The following is a 14,875-nucleotide window of genomic DNA, read 5'->3' as shown; positions in this document are numbered from 1 at the left end:
TTAGTGGAGGCTTTTTTTGTGTTTTTATTTTAGTTAAGCTTGTAAAAATATAACTGTTGGTGATATACAGGAAGCCAGGCTTGATAACTGGATATTCCCTTCACACCTAGAACTCCATGGTTTTGTTTCCCAGAACTTTGATACTGTGAATTCTCACCAACCTATCTATCTGCACTGTCTATGTGCAGATGTCCCTGGCTGTTAGATATATAATTAATATTTGACAAGACATTTAAGCTTTATTGCAGTGGTGTAGTAAAACTTGCATTGTAAACGTAGATTTTTTGCTGTGTAAGATTATGTATACTTAGATCTTGTAGCTGAAGTTGGTGACTGATTGGAGTTTGACCTGCCAAAAATATCTGAAGTTCATATGTTTCTTGTTTGTTTGCCTGTTTGTTTGTATTAATTGTATACATGTTTAGTTGGTGATTGCTTTTTCTTCTTTAGTAGAGCAGGAGAAAAAAAAAAGTCTCTGTGATTTTCTGTAATAGAAATGAAAAAAACATACTGCTAAATCTTTTTTCCAAAAAGTATTAACATTTCCGAGAAGCATGCATTTTGAAGATAGTGCTGTGGGGGGGGGTTGTTGGATTTTTTTTTCTTGTGGTTCTTTTTTATTATTTGTTTTGTTTTGTTTTGTTTTTTAGATGAATATTGGCAGAATCATCCTGAACTCCATGATATCCCTATATACTACGCCTCCTCTTTGGCAAAAAAATGCATGGCAGTTTATCAGACATATGTCAATGCCATGAATGACAAAATTCGCAAGCAAATTAACATCAACAATCCATTTGTTTTCAAGCATATTAGTAATCTGAAGGTAAGCTTGAGAAAGGTTGTCTTACAAAAGAGGGTAACACAAGAGTTTGTATTTGCTGAATAGTTTATGTGTTTACTGTCCTAATTGATTAGTTATAGGTTTGTATCTTGAGTTATCTGCTCTCCCAGGATTTAAAGGGTTGGTTATGGGGAACTTATACCCCAACTTTTCTTCCAGTATAGATCCCTGTGCTTCTAATTTGCCCCTTATAGGCATCAGTAGGAGGAACTCTGCTGCAAAGGGCACTTTTTATGAGGATGGAATATAATCTGTGAACATAGGCCTCTACTTGTACGTTGTTCAAGGGTGCTGCTATGCTGTCCTTCATTTAAGTGAGCTATGGTAACTGATACTCTTGCTGTTTGTCCACTTAGAGTATGGATCATTTTGATGATATTGGCCCAAGTGTTGTGATGGCTTCTCCAGGTATGATGCAGAGCGGCTTATCCAGAGAGTTGTTTGAGAGCTGGTGCACAGATAAGAGAAATGGAGTAATTATAGCAGGGTACTGTGTTGAAGGAACGCTTGCTAAGGTGAGTTGTTAATGCACCACAAGTTGTTAATACAAAGTAGTGTGCATGTTATGTTTGAAAGGAATTGGCTTGTAGGAAGTGTCTTTATTTGGATTTATTGGGAAGATTGTTGTCAGGTATGCATAATTATGTAGTCAAAACTAATTGCTTTTGGCTAATGATGATGAAAAGTACAGAAAATTTGCATGTGGCCATTTCCAGTGATGTTACACAGAATAATCTTTTCTAGGAGTGGTTATCTTGTCTTGAAAAAGAATGTTTGGTACTCTTCTCCATCTTTAGACCCTTCCACCATTTAACTTTTTGACAGGGGAGCCCTAGCCTTCATTCTAGAGGAGTCGATATTAAATCTAACACTACTTCTGTGTCGGAGATGATACTACTTCCTGCATGTTGTTCCACTGACCAAGTGTAGAGAATTAAATCCTTCCGAATTCCAGCAGCTAAGGGCAACCAGAGCATCTAGTTTTGCCTTTAGAGATAGAAATCACATGCTTGTTATGAGTTCAATGCAGATATGAGAGGAATGTATCTGTAAGAAGAATGAACTCCCAGATCTGTTTGGGATGCAAAAGATGCAACGGTGTGTGTTGTGCATGCTTTTTTCATTTGTGAGTATATGTTTCGTGAAATTTGAGAGGTTGGGGTTTTTTTCAGTTCTTCACGTTTAACCTGGCTACCAGTATTATTTCATTGATTTTTGAAATATAAAGCATTAGTTCTATGGTGTCTGTATGAGGCTTCCAGGTTTTTATTTAAAGTGTTCTTTTTTTTCTAGCACATAATGTCTGAACCTGAAGAGATCACAACTATGTCAGGGCAAAAACTGCCACTGAAGATGTCTGTGGATTACATTTCTTTCTCTGCTCACACCGATTATCAACAAACTAGTGAATTTATCCGGGCCCTGAAACCTCCACATGTGGTTAGTATACATGCTGCGCATTTCTTCAGAGTGGGATGCATCAAACCAGTTCACAGCCTTGAGTCATCTAGCAGTAGCCAGCATCCCTATACTTTGAATAAGAAAAGGTGGAGATTATAACCATTTTTTATCGTGTTACCTTAGCAAAATAAAGCTGAACTTGCTCTCATCTGTCTGCATGTGGATAGCTGGGGATGACTTTCAAGAAAGTGGTACGGTCCATAACCTGTTTCAGCAGTGTTTTGCATAAGTAAGATATACTATAGGACAACATTAAGTTGGAAACACTGGCATTGGAGTAATTCACTGGAATTTTCCCCAAAATAAACAAGAAGACATTGATTGGAAAAGAGTAGGCCTGTCTGAAAGAAAGTATGTGCCAGGCAGCAAAAGACAAAGGCAATGCTTGCAGGCAAAAGCACGAGCAAATCACAGGGAGCAGGAGGTGTAAGGACCAGAATATGAAAATGGGGACTAGGATCTGAAACTTCCTGAGACTGGAGGAGGATCAGTGTGCAAGCACAGATAAGAAATAAAACAAACCGTAGCAGAAGAAAAGAGGATTTAACTAGGCAAAGAAAACTGTGAACTTAATAAACATCCTTTCTGAATTACATGTTTACTATGTATATATTTATCTACATGCAGACACAGAAATGTACAGCTAACTAACTTTTATTGTTGAACTTAATACTTCCTTTTTGTAATATAACAATGTGTTTGTGTATGAAAAGGTAAATGGAATCTCTGTAATGCATTCTGCTTATTTGCATCTATTTTTCTACTAATACTCAGGGTCGTGAAATGTAGGCCTTTGAATAATGCACAGAGTTCAGAGACATGCATAGAACCATGTAATATAATTGAACTAATGTTTCATATATTGTGACCTCATGAAATTACATTTTTATAAAGATGAGGTACAAGATGAAAGTTTTCTTGGATAATTTCTACTAACCATATCTGGTTGGACCAATAACTTCTGCTAAAAAGAAAACTGTCTTTCCTATAGATTTTAGTTCATGGTGAGCAGAATGAAATGGCCAGATTGAAAGCAGCATTGATACGGGAATATGAGGATAATGATGAAGTTCATATAGAAGTTCATAATCCTAGGAATACTGAAGCTGTGACATTAAACTTCAGAGGAGAAAAACTTGCCAAGGTATAAAATTAGTATTTTCTTACCTGTTCAGCAGTGTTTTCCTCTGGGATAAAAACTACACATTTTCTTCCAAGCCTCTATTTTTAATTGGTTTTGGATTGTGTACGTTTTCCAGCGACTCAAAGTATGTGAATGTTTTGGGTTTAGTGTTGTATTTGGAGGTTGATATTTTTTTTTTGCATGTTTTGTTTGTTTTTTTTTTCTTTTCACTCTTCCAGCCTTTTGTTGTGTTACGTATCAGTATTTGTTGGTTACTCTGACCTTTTATTTTCATAGTTTTAGTTTGAAATGCTATACTACATTTGATTTTTCTGAGAAAACTATAGTTCATCTCCATAGTTAACTTTAAGCTATGAATACTTCAGATTGCCTTGTTGCACTATGTGTGGGATTTACTTTTTTTTCCCCAGGTAATGGGATCTTTAGCAGATAAGAAACCGGAGCAAGGACAGAGAATTTCTGGAATCCTAGTTAAAAGAAATTTTAACTATCACATCCTTTCTCCATGTGACCTTTCCAGTAAGTAAAGACAGTGATGTGCTCAGTAGGTAATTGAAACTTACTGTATCCTTGTCATCAAAACACATACAATACTGAGGGTTTTTTCAGTAATTTTGTGTTTGATAAGCAGTTAGTGAGCATCTTGATTTTATTTTGATTTAGTTTTGTCTAAAGTTCTGAACCATTGTAGTGAGAAGAAAGACATTAAAATTCATTGTCCACTGAAGATTAAAATATTTTCTATTCTTTCTGTAAGAGAAAAGCAAAATTCCATTTCCTTTCTGGTTACTTAAAACATGTTCCTCTGCATGAATAAAACATGCCAGTGAGAACAAAAGAGCATCTTGATCAATCGTCCTGCCAGTATCTAAAATGTCATTAGTTTTTAGTGTAAAAAGCTACAGTACAGTGAAAATATTTGTGTATTGCTCCGATGCTCTTTATTACTAAAGAAATTGGTCTGTTCTCAAAATAGAAGAATAACTGAATGGAGTAGTAAGGTCATGAGAGCTTGGGGGCAAGCAATTCTGCTGTCCTAGTTCATTGTTTGCCTCTAATGTGTATGATAAAATAACAAACTCTTGCTGGTTTCTTAACCACAAATATATTATTTATCTTACAATAGATGCTCCACTCTCCTCTTTAGAAATTGTCCTTTTAACCTTCTGTCTTCTGTCTTAAATTATTTATCTATAGTGGCAATTTTATTTTTTAGGAAGTAAATTCAAAGGGATAATTTTTAATACATACTTTTAAAAATTCTTTCAGATTATACAGATTTGGCGATGAGCACTGTTACACAGACACAAGCCATTCCATATACCGGCCCTTTTAATCTGCTTTATTATCAGCTACAAAAACTTACTGGTGAGTATTTGGGAAGACATGGTCGTGATTTATAGTCATCAACTTTTAAAACAACTTACAGTCTTCAGAGGTCTTCTGAGCGGAAACTTCTTTGCCAGTAACTGAAGTGCCACAGTTTGTTTCCTGTTTTACAACTTCCATTAGCTTATGCAGCTTCTGCCAGATCCAGTTCATGAGTATGACCCGTCCTTTTGAGGGGATTCTACTGTAGTTGTATTACAAAATCATGAGCCAGTTTTTGTCTCCTTTCAGCCCCCAAAGTGAGTGCTATAGCCACTCTGATTCAAAATTTATTAATTGATCTTTTATCTCCAGCCCCAAAATAGAATGGATAATGCCATTCAATTAATAAAAACAAAAGCTCTGTCCTCTTTTGTGACAGAGCCTCTTCTGTCCCTCCCCAAGAGTCGAGAAAGGCAAGAATCTAACTTTATTGCCTTTTTCTGAGACAGAAGCCATTTAAATCTGCTACTAGTGTGACCACTGGTGCCTCTGTCTAGTTTTCTTAAAGGTTAGGGGCAGCTCCTGTCCTCGTTCGTTAAAGGCACACACACTTTGCAGGATTCTTTCCCAGATGTAAAGCTTAGGAAATTTTTTTTCTTCTCTAGTGTCAGAATCTAATTCATATCACCAGTGAAGAGAAAACCTGTATTCAGTTGATGTTCAGGTCTCCTGGCACACAAATGCTTTTTTTTAAGCTCTATGCATATGTAAGCAATGGGTTATCCTTTAAGGATGTAAGAGGAGCTGGTTAATTCTGAAAATTTCTCGTTTGTTTTCTTTTTCATTGATGTACTCACATCAGTGTACTAAGCCAGTCAAATATGAGAATTCAAAAGAAGTAAAATGGCCAATATTACATACTAAAAAAAAACCCCCAAAACTACCAAACAATCAAGAACAAAGAAAATAATATTGTCATTTAAGAGAAGAGAGTACGTGCTTCCATTTGTGACCTGCTCTGAGCAGCTGTGATAATAACAGACAACCCCTCTACTTTTTAAAATGACCTGTTTTCTTACACAGATAAAGTTAGTCTTGCTTTCAGTATAATTTTATTCTTACCAACTGTTTGTTGTCACTTCTTAGGTGACGTAGAAGAAATAGAAATCCAACAAAAACCAGCCCTGAAGGTTTTCAAAAATATTACTGTGATCCAGGAACCAGGCATGGTAGTCCTTGAGGTGGGCATCGGTGAGGGAGAAAGAAGTATTTTGTTCTCCAGTTTCTGCAAAATAGTATCATATAGATGCCATGTAGAATTAAATGTTTTAAGTAGTTTTCTGTTGGATGACAAGCAGAATGAAAGCTAGAACAAAGCTCCCCTTTAACTGTGGTCCTGTGTTGATGCATGTTGTTTCATTTAGGCACCGCTAGTTTCTTTTTTACCCTGACTCAAGTATAATGGCAGATTCGGTGCCCTGTTGTTTTATTTGGCAAATAGTAATTGGAAATAATGTCAAATGGTGTTCCCTCCTTCTCTCCTCCCCCACCCCACCCCCAAATAGTTGTGGTAATTAATAAGTATTTCATAAATGTGTTCAGAGACACTCAACAGCTTGAATTTTTCATGGGAAGTTACTGGAATATACCAAGTTAAAAGTAGTTAATAATTTGGTGTAAAATGTATGACAGTCATTTGAAGCTAGAATTCAGAGAAAAGCAAATAGGAGAATGCAATGAATGTTACATTGGGTTTATGTTGCATTTTTCACTCAGCCCAAATATGGGGCTCAAATTATGAATTTTTTTGTTTATCTTCCAGTGGGTGGCAAATCCTGCTAATGATATGTATGCAGACACCGTGACAACAGTGATACTGGAAGTTCAGTCAAATCCCAAAATACAGAAAGGTAGTAAGTTTAGTGTATGCTTATTTAGCTGAGGCATTTCTTATTTATATCAAGCTTAGAGGAATATAATGCCTTGCAATAGATTGCAATCCCCCTATTGTACTCCTTATGAAACTTTTCAGGGAGTAAGATTTGCTACTCAGAAACAGATTTACAACTTGGTATTCATTATTTGTAACACGTTCATTTGTTGAAACTTTCTCTTATGTGGCAACTGGTAGCTGACTGTGGAAAATGTGACCTTATTTAAAATGAGTTAAATGTTACTTTAGATTTTTATATTTAAACAATTTATGATCTCTCATTTAAATATTTCAGTTTCTTATTTGAAAGTTGTGATTACATTCATGAGTGGTATTCCTATGACTGTACCTCAGAAAGAGTTAGGTAGACAATGCCGAAAAAAAAAGTCAGACCAACTTCACAATTACGCTTACGCAGACCCTGTAACTAAGTAATATTGGGTAGCAGGAGCATCAGCAGAAGCTGGGTTTGACGTCGCCATTCAAGAATCACAGCAATTTTGTTGGGATTACTCTTGGTGATAGTTTATATTTTTTGTTCCACTGTTCTGCTTTTCAACATGTATGTCACTGTGCTAAGAATCTGGAGCAAGTATTGAACGTTGGGTTGACCGCTGAGGATAAATGTTGGCAGTTTGGCAACACAGTAGCACAGATAATTTAATGATAATCCATTTCTCAAAATAAAATGAGGGAAATTTTTTTTCTATTTTCTAGGATTTTAAATCACTTTTTTGCCACTACCTGCATCATTACTTGGAATATATGTTATTATTTTACTTACAAAGAACTTATTAAATTCTGCCTTTCTATACCCTTGCTCACTTAGTGAAATAAGTGACAGTTGTGTATCCATCTTAGAGCATCAGTCATCTCCAGTTTGGATGTGGTCAGGCAAGCAGAACCCAAAATTCTATTCTCTGGGTGTTATATAAAAGTAATACTGTTTGGGGTTGTTGGTTGGTTGATTTTGGGTTTTTGGGTGTTTTTCAGCAAAAGGGCAGTGTGAGTAGTGATCATATTAAATTAATCCCAAGGTCACACCTTAAAAACTCATGAGCTGTGTCTGTAATGCCTGGCAGGTATGTTCTGTGCCTTTAAACACGGGATCAGTAGCACGTGTGACCTTAGTGCCTGTTTTTGCTTTGTGTGGAAAATAGAGTACTGGGGAGGAGGTGAAGAGGTCCTTCTGACGTGACCCCAGGACACATCTGAGGCGTGCGCTTGAACCTGGAATCCTTCAAATCAGTCTGAGATCCTGTGCAATACATATCATCCCTTTGGCCTCTGTTAATTCGTTCTGTGATCATCTGCTTTTTAACCACTTCCAACGATAAAAATTCTGTACTCTTCCACATCATCTCCTCTTACCTAAGGGTTTTTCATGTTATTCTGTATCGGATCCTCTATTGAAGTCTGATGGTCAAGGTCTACAATGTATCCTTAAAATAACTGGTGGTTTTGAATTACCAGAGACTGATAGGAATCTGGCTTGAGCTGTCTCTGATGAACCACACGTGACAGGTTATTTGTAACACTTCCAGTAGATTTTTCTTTCCAAAACAGCATGGAAAGCACTAGACTATATGGACAAATACGCATTTATTTTCCCTGGATTACTCCTCTTGTCTTTCTATTATTTATTCGTATAATTATACATAAAATAGCAATCACTGTTCCTTAGGTGCTTAGTCTCACACTTGAGCCAAGAAATCTGTTAAAAATTCTTTCTCTTGAGTTTATAAATTCACATAGCAGTTCTTCCTTTGTTTTAGGATGAAGCTTCTCCAGTCCCCTTGACCTAAGCAAGTTCAGAGTGTAGTTTTCTCATCTTGGTTGTGATCATTTTCAGTGTATATCAGCCCTTCTAGCCACGCCCTCATGTTCTGTTATTCTGAAACTAACTAAGAATAGAAATTTTATTTTTGGATGGTACTTTGACCTACTCCTCCCCTCACTCTTTTTTCTTTATATGGCTGGAAAAAAATCTTGTACTGTTTTGCTGATTTTTTGTTTTTTAATTCTTACTGTAATGTCTGACTTGGCCTGACTTTTGGTAGTCCCCACTTTATCTATATGATCTGCCAGTGATGATACTTAGCTTTTTCCCCCCATAATTAATTCCTCTTTCTATTTTTATATGCCTTTTTGCATTATTTCTCATGTTGTTTCATGGTGGTGATTCTATCAGTTCATCTCAGGTGTGGCTTCTTGCAGGATTTTTTCCCTTATTTGGGCTAAAACCACATTCCAAATAGTTCTTGCACTTGTGTATTTTAGAGTATGTTCACAGGATCACAAGTGATTGACTTTAAATATCTGAAGTTATTGTTGCTCAGTTGAGCATGTGCCTACTTTTACCTCATTTCCAATATAAAGTTGTTTTGCTTAGTACATTCAGTTACTGCTTCTTATCTAAGGGATGGCAAGTTTTTAAGATGCGCTTGCTTGGACTCTTGCAATTATGAAGTTCTTCAAAGAATTTCTAAGTTATTCTAACTATCATTGTGTTTGGTTCTCTGAACTCTTCAGATGATTTAGAAATCTTGATAACTAGTTTTTAAAAAACCATCTTGTAAATAAACTAGTTGTAGATCTGATTTGTATATTCGTGAGTGAAATGGGTAGTGATTTTCACAACTAGCTCTTCCTATAGACTTCTTATTCCTTTAATGATCAAATACTTAAATTTTCAAAAGAAAATTACTTGTTTAAAACTATATCTTGATTTTGAAACAAAGTATAAAAGCAGTATCATTATTCTTATTTCAAATTCTGTATCCTGAAACATGTTCCAGGAATGTCTGTGACCATTACTACTACTGCTATCCAGTTTTACTTTATGTATTCTCTGCATGCTCCTAGCCTCCATGGTGCAGTATTTTCCTTTAACAATAGAAAATCGAGGGATTATAAAAAAATCTATGCAAGTGGATTACTTTCTCTTTTAGTAAAGGAAATGCGAGAAGTAGTGGGTGTTAACAATAAAAATGAGAATTGAGAAGTGAGAATTAGACTTGCGAAGCCATCTATTTTAAAATCTGATAAGTAGAGGGAACATAAATTTTAAATGTATGTTCTTCCTTGACTCTTCTGTCTTTATTTAAAACATTTTCTTTATAATATGTTTAAACATATATATCTTATATAGCTTTTAGATTGTTTATCATGAAAGTGAATTAGGAACCAGACTGTGTCAATTAGCCAATTTTACCTCCCAGCAAATGTCTGTGACAGTAAAATGACTTTTTCTTTTCAGCCGCAGTACATAAAATTTCCAAAAAAGTAGACATGGATGTGTATAGGAAGAGAATGGAGATCATGCTTCAGTAAGTTGGCATATATTTTTCTAAAGGAAAGTGATCACTATTAGTCATGTAAATACAATAATTTTGGTATAATACAGTTAAAGATACAGTTACTTAAAAACACTTCATGCAAATTTAATTCAGTCTAATTTCTTAGAAGGCTAGGAATTAAGTAAAGAAAGAGGTACAGTAAAAAAATAGTTCTCAGCATTATTAAAATTTTGAATATAGGGTCCAGTTATTTCTTCCAGAAGTGAATTTTTTAGTTGTCTCCCAAAATTATGTTATGAATGCTTATGAAAATACCGGTTTGGATCATTTTTTTATTTTTAAAAGTTACTCTGATGTATGTTCTGTTACTTACGTAGAACTCTTACTTCTTTTGAAATCAAAGAAAACCTTCTCTTTCCTTATGATGAGTTTTTCCTTTTTTCCCCTTTTTTCCCCTTTTTTTCCCCTTTTTTCCCCTTTTTTCCCCTTTTTTTCCCCTTTTTTTCCCCTTTTTTCCCCTTTTTTCCCCTTTTTTCCCCTTTTTTCCCCTTTTTTCCCCTTTTTTCCCCTTTTTTCCCCTTTTTTCCCCTTTTTTCCCCTTTTTTCCCCTTTTCCCCCCCCTTTTCCCCCCCCTTTTCCCCCCCCTTTTCCCCCCCCCCCCCCCCTTTTCCCCCCCCTTTTCCCCCCCCTTTTCCCCCCCCTTTTCCCCCCCCTTTTCCCCCCCCTTTTCCCCCCCCTTTTCCCCCCCCTTTTCCCCCCCCTTTTCCCCCCCCTTTTCCCCCCCCTTTTCCCCCCCCTTTTCCCCCCCCTTTTCCCCCCCCTTTTCCCCCCCCCTCCCCCCCCCTTTCCCCCCCCCCCTTTCCCCCCCCCTTTCCCCCCCCTTTCCCCCCCCCTTTCCTTTTTTCCTTTTTTCCTTTCCTTTCCTTTCCTTTTTTCCTTTCCTTTTTTCCTTTCCTTTTTTCCTTTCCTTTTTTCCTTTCCTTTTTTCCTTTCCTTTTTTCCTTTCCTTTTTTCCTTTCCTTTTCCTTTCCTTTTTTTCCTTTTTCCTTTCCTTTTTTTCCTTTCCTTTTTTCCTTTCCTTTCCTTTCCTTTTTTCCTTTCCTTTTTTTTTCCTTTCCTTTTCCTTTCCTTTTTTCCTTTCCTTTTTTTCCTTTCCTTTTTTCCTTTCCTTTTTTCCTTTCCTTTTTTCCTTTCCTTTTTTCCTTTCCTTTTTTCCTTTCCTTTTTTCCTTTCCTTTTTTCCTTTCCTTTTTTCCTTTCCTTTTTTCCTTTCCTTTTTTCCTTTCCTTTTTTCCTTTACTTTTTTTTTTCCTTTCCTTTTTTCCTTTCCTTTTTTCCTTTCCTTTTTTCCTTTCCTTTTTTCCTTTCCTTTTTTCCTTTCCTTTTTCCTTTCCTTTTTTCCTTTTTTCCTTTTTTCCTTTTTTCCTTTTTTCCTTTTTTCCTTTTTTCCTTTTTTCCTTTTTTCCTTTTTTCCTTTTTTCCTTTTTTCCTTTTTTTTTTTTCCTTTTTTCCTTTTTTTTTTTTCCTTTTTTCCTTTTTTTCCTTTTTTCCTTTTTTCCTTTTTTTCCTTTTTTCCTTTTTTCCTTTTTTCCTTTTTTTTTTTTCCTTTTTTCCTTTTTTCCTTTTTTACTTTTTTCCTTTTTTCATTTTTTTCTTTTTTTCCTTTTTTCCTTTTTTTTTTTTTTTTTCCTTTTTTCCTTTTTTCCTTTTTTCCTTTTTTACTTTTTTCCTTTTTTCCTTTTTTCCTTTTTTCCTTTTTTCCTTTTTTCCTTTTTTCCTTTTTTTCCTTTTTTTCCTTTTTTTCCTTTTTTTCCTTTTTTCCTTTTTTCCTTTTTTTCCTTTTTTTCCTTTTTTTCCTTTTTTTTCCTTTTTTTTCCTTTTTTTCCTTTTTTTTCCTTTTTTCCTTTTTTTTCCTTTTTTCCTTTTTTTCCTTTTTTCCTTTTTTCCTTTTTTCCTTTTTTTCCTTTTTTTCCTTTTTCTCCTTTTTCTCCTTTTTCTCCTTTTTCTCCTTTTTCTCCTTTTTCTCCTTTTTCTCCTTTTTCTCCTTTTTCTCCTTTTTCTCCTTTTTTCCTTTTTCTCCTTTTTGCCTTTTTCTCCTTTTTTCCTTTTTCTCCTTTTTTCCTTTTTCTCCTTTTTCTCCTTTTTCTCCTTTTTCTCCTTTTTCTCCCTTTTCTCCTTTTTCTCCCTTTTCTCCTTTTTCTCCCTTTTCTCCCTTTTCTCCTTTTTCTCCCTTTTCTCCTTTTTCTCCCTTTTCTCCTTTTTCTCCCTTTTCTCCTTTTTCTTTTTTTTTGTAAAATACTTACTGTTATGTGATACCCACTCGCATAATGATGTAGATTTGTATTTGTTAATTATATCTGAGTGGATCAAATAATAATTGCTGAGAGGAGACACTCTGCTGACCAAATGCCTTTGGAAGCCTAAGATTGATAGAAAGAAAAACATAAGTTCACTCTTTGGCCCCATCTTACACGCATAGGTCTCTGTTTTAGGGATATGTTTGGAGAAGACTGTGTGAGTTCAAAAGATGGCTCTATCCTGTGCATCACAGTTGACGGAAAGACTGCAAACATTTCACTGGACACTCGGGTATGTATAGCAAAGCACTTGCTTTTTCCTTATCCATTTGGAAAGGAAATGGCTTTGTATTTGGTATCAAAACAGCTTAAGCCTCTTAACTTTCCATTAATTTCATTGGCATTGTCACCAGTTGGTCGGTACCCAGCCTTTCAGAGAGAAATACTGCTCCAGCCTGCATGCTGAGTTTGTTACAGAAGCATCTGCTGGAGAGTTTTCGTCATTAAAAAAAATGCAAGCAATTTTAATGTAACAAATGCAGTAAATTTGGAAGGAAACCCAGTATTTTTCAGCAGCTCTCTACTTGTATAAAACTGAATAAAGATTGTAGAGGAGAAACTGATTTAACCCACAAATTTGTTTTTAATACTCTTAAAACATAGGCTCTGGTGTGGATAATTGAACAATCACAGAGTAGGAATGATGCTAATAAATTTTTTTGATCTTGATCCTTCTGCAACTAAATTGAAAGCCTGAAATACTCACAAAAAGAAATAGTTTATTAATTTACTAGCTAGCTTCAGAATTGGATGTCATGCATGTCAGAAGGCTGCTTTAAGAAGCTATCACACCTAGTTATTAAAACAATGTGGAACCGTAAAGAATGGTTAAAACCATGTCCTTCAGCATTTTAATGTGTGTTGACTTTCTGTCATTATTAGTAATGTATTAAAAGTACATAATATATTAGCGCTATCCACAGTAGTAATATATTCCACTGGAGTAGCTCTCAGATGCTGTCCTTAGGGACCACAACAAATGGTTTTCAGCGTTCTACAAACCCAGAAGAAAAGGTTGGTCCCTGTCCAAAATTGTTACCTATTGAAACAAAACAAGCACATGTTAATTATAAAATACAGGACTGATGAAAAGAGCTCTTGCAATAGAGAAAAAAGTAACAAGACTGGAAAAAAATGCACACTGCTTAATCAAGAAGTTAGGTTTCATTTTCATATAATCTTATACTGATAGGTCATTATTGTTAAAAGACTGACAGAAACCCTAATGGCAACTCAACTGCAACAGTGTGTATCTTTGTAATACTTATTTTACTTACTGTATTGGCAATGACAAGCTTGTACGATTGTGAACCAAGTTTTACAAGAAAGATCTGACCTTTATGTACATATATATCTTCTTATAAAACTTTAATAGCTTTAAAATAAACTGTTTAATATAGATCTGACTATATGGTGGGACACATGGATTTGTTTTTTCCACGTTAACTCTTTAACACAGTGCTCTTACAGTTACGTGCTTTTAACAGCATTGCTAGATGACATTAAATGTATGTTTGCTGTTGCAAATGCTTTTTTTTTTTTTTTTTTCTTTCCCTGAAACCTTTATGGTTGAAAGGAGTTACTTGTTCAGAAGAGTAACAAGTTAATACTGAGTTGGAGAGGTATAGTCTTATAGCCTACAAAGTCTACCAGATCAGGAATAATATTACTATGGAAATGCTACCCTTTGTTTTTGAGATGGAGCAGTCAGGGGACTGGGTGGAATGTTGATGAACTTGCATCTTTGGGGTGGGCATCTTTCTCTAGGAAGACATTTTTAATTGTTTTAGTGATAAATTAATCTCTTTGAGGTTTTAGTTTGATGTAAATGTTGGTTTGTGGGTGTGAGAACATCAATGTGGAGGCTCCCTGAGTGCAGGTGCCTGTACCTCTGTGATGAATGCATGTGTTTTTCAATATTAACCAAATACAATGCGGGTGAATTCACAGATAAAACTAAATTTCCAAGGACTGAAGTTTGTCTGGTTTTATTTGATTTTGAATTAAATGTAATCTACAGAACTTAATACATTTTACATAGTTTTGAGACAAGTTATTAATGAAACATAAAACTCAAGATCAAGCTTCTTGTTCCTTAGCAGGACTTGCGTAAGTCTTTGAACTCCTCTACATGTTGGCAGACCATTTAAAAACCTGTAGTGCTGCTCTTGACAACTTTCTTTTCAATTTGTATGACAACTTTTTCCTTTTCCCTTATGAGCATTCTTCACATGCTGAAAAGAAATACCAAGTGCTAATTGTTCTAACATGCTTCTTTCTTTCGTTCCCAGACAGTTGATTGTGAGCCAGGAAGTGAAGATGATGAATCCCTTCGTGAAATGGTGGAACTGGCTGCACAGAGGCTTTATGATGCCCTCAGCCCAGTATACTGACCTCTGTGGATACCTGGGACGCATCAAAAAGATCTTTTAAATGTTCAATTTATTTGGACTATTTTTTAAGAGTAAATAAATTTTTTTTTTCTTCCGTAAGTCAAATGTATCAATTCTGTGACTGTGAAACTGCC

At 35.4% G+C, this 14,875-nt stretch overlaps 1 protein-coding gene across 1 annotated transcript in view; it reads left to right on the top strand.

The window, feature by feature from the left end:
- Positions 1 to 14,837, top strand: part of CPSF3 (cleavage and polyadenylation specific factor 3) — a 23,396-nt gene extending 8,559 nt beyond the window's left edge. The window contains exons 8-18 of the mRNA XM_054820184.1: positions 651 to 826; positions 1,201 to 1,359; positions 2,138 to 2,284; positions 3,297 to 3,449; positions 3,860 to 3,968; positions 4,719 to 4,817; positions 5,907 to 6,001; positions 6,583 to 6,670; positions 9,953 to 10,022; positions 12,484 to 12,580; positions 14,640 to 14,837. Of these exons, the coding sequence (XP_054676159.1) occupies positions 651 to 826; positions 1,201 to 1,359; positions 2,138 to 2,284; positions 3,297 to 3,449; positions 3,860 to 3,968; positions 4,719 to 4,817; positions 5,907 to 6,001; positions 6,583 to 6,670; positions 9,953 to 10,022; positions 12,484 to 12,580; positions 14,640 to 14,741 (1,295 nt within the window). The 3' untranslated portion in view covers positions 14,742 to 14,837. The remainder of the gene's footprint in view (positions 1 to 650; positions 827 to 1,200; positions 1,360 to 2,137; positions 2,285 to 3,296; positions 3,450 to 3,859; positions 3,969 to 4,718; positions 4,818 to 5,906; positions 6,002 to 6,582; positions 6,671 to 9,952; positions 10,023 to 12,483; positions 12,581 to 14,639) is intronic.
- Positions 14,838 to 14,875: the final 38 nt, after the last annotated feature.

Source organism: Grus americana, chromosome 3 (genome assembly GCF_028858705.1).
Source record: "Grus americana isolate bGruAme1 chromosome 3, bGruAme1.mat, whole genome shotgun sequence".
Taxonomy (NCBI): domain Eukaryota; kingdom Metazoa; phylum Chordata; class Aves; order Gruiformes; family Gruidae; genus Grus; species Grus americana.
The sequence above is the reverse complement of the archived record's forward strand: the minus strand, read 5'-3'. Positions and strand labels throughout refer to the sequence as shown.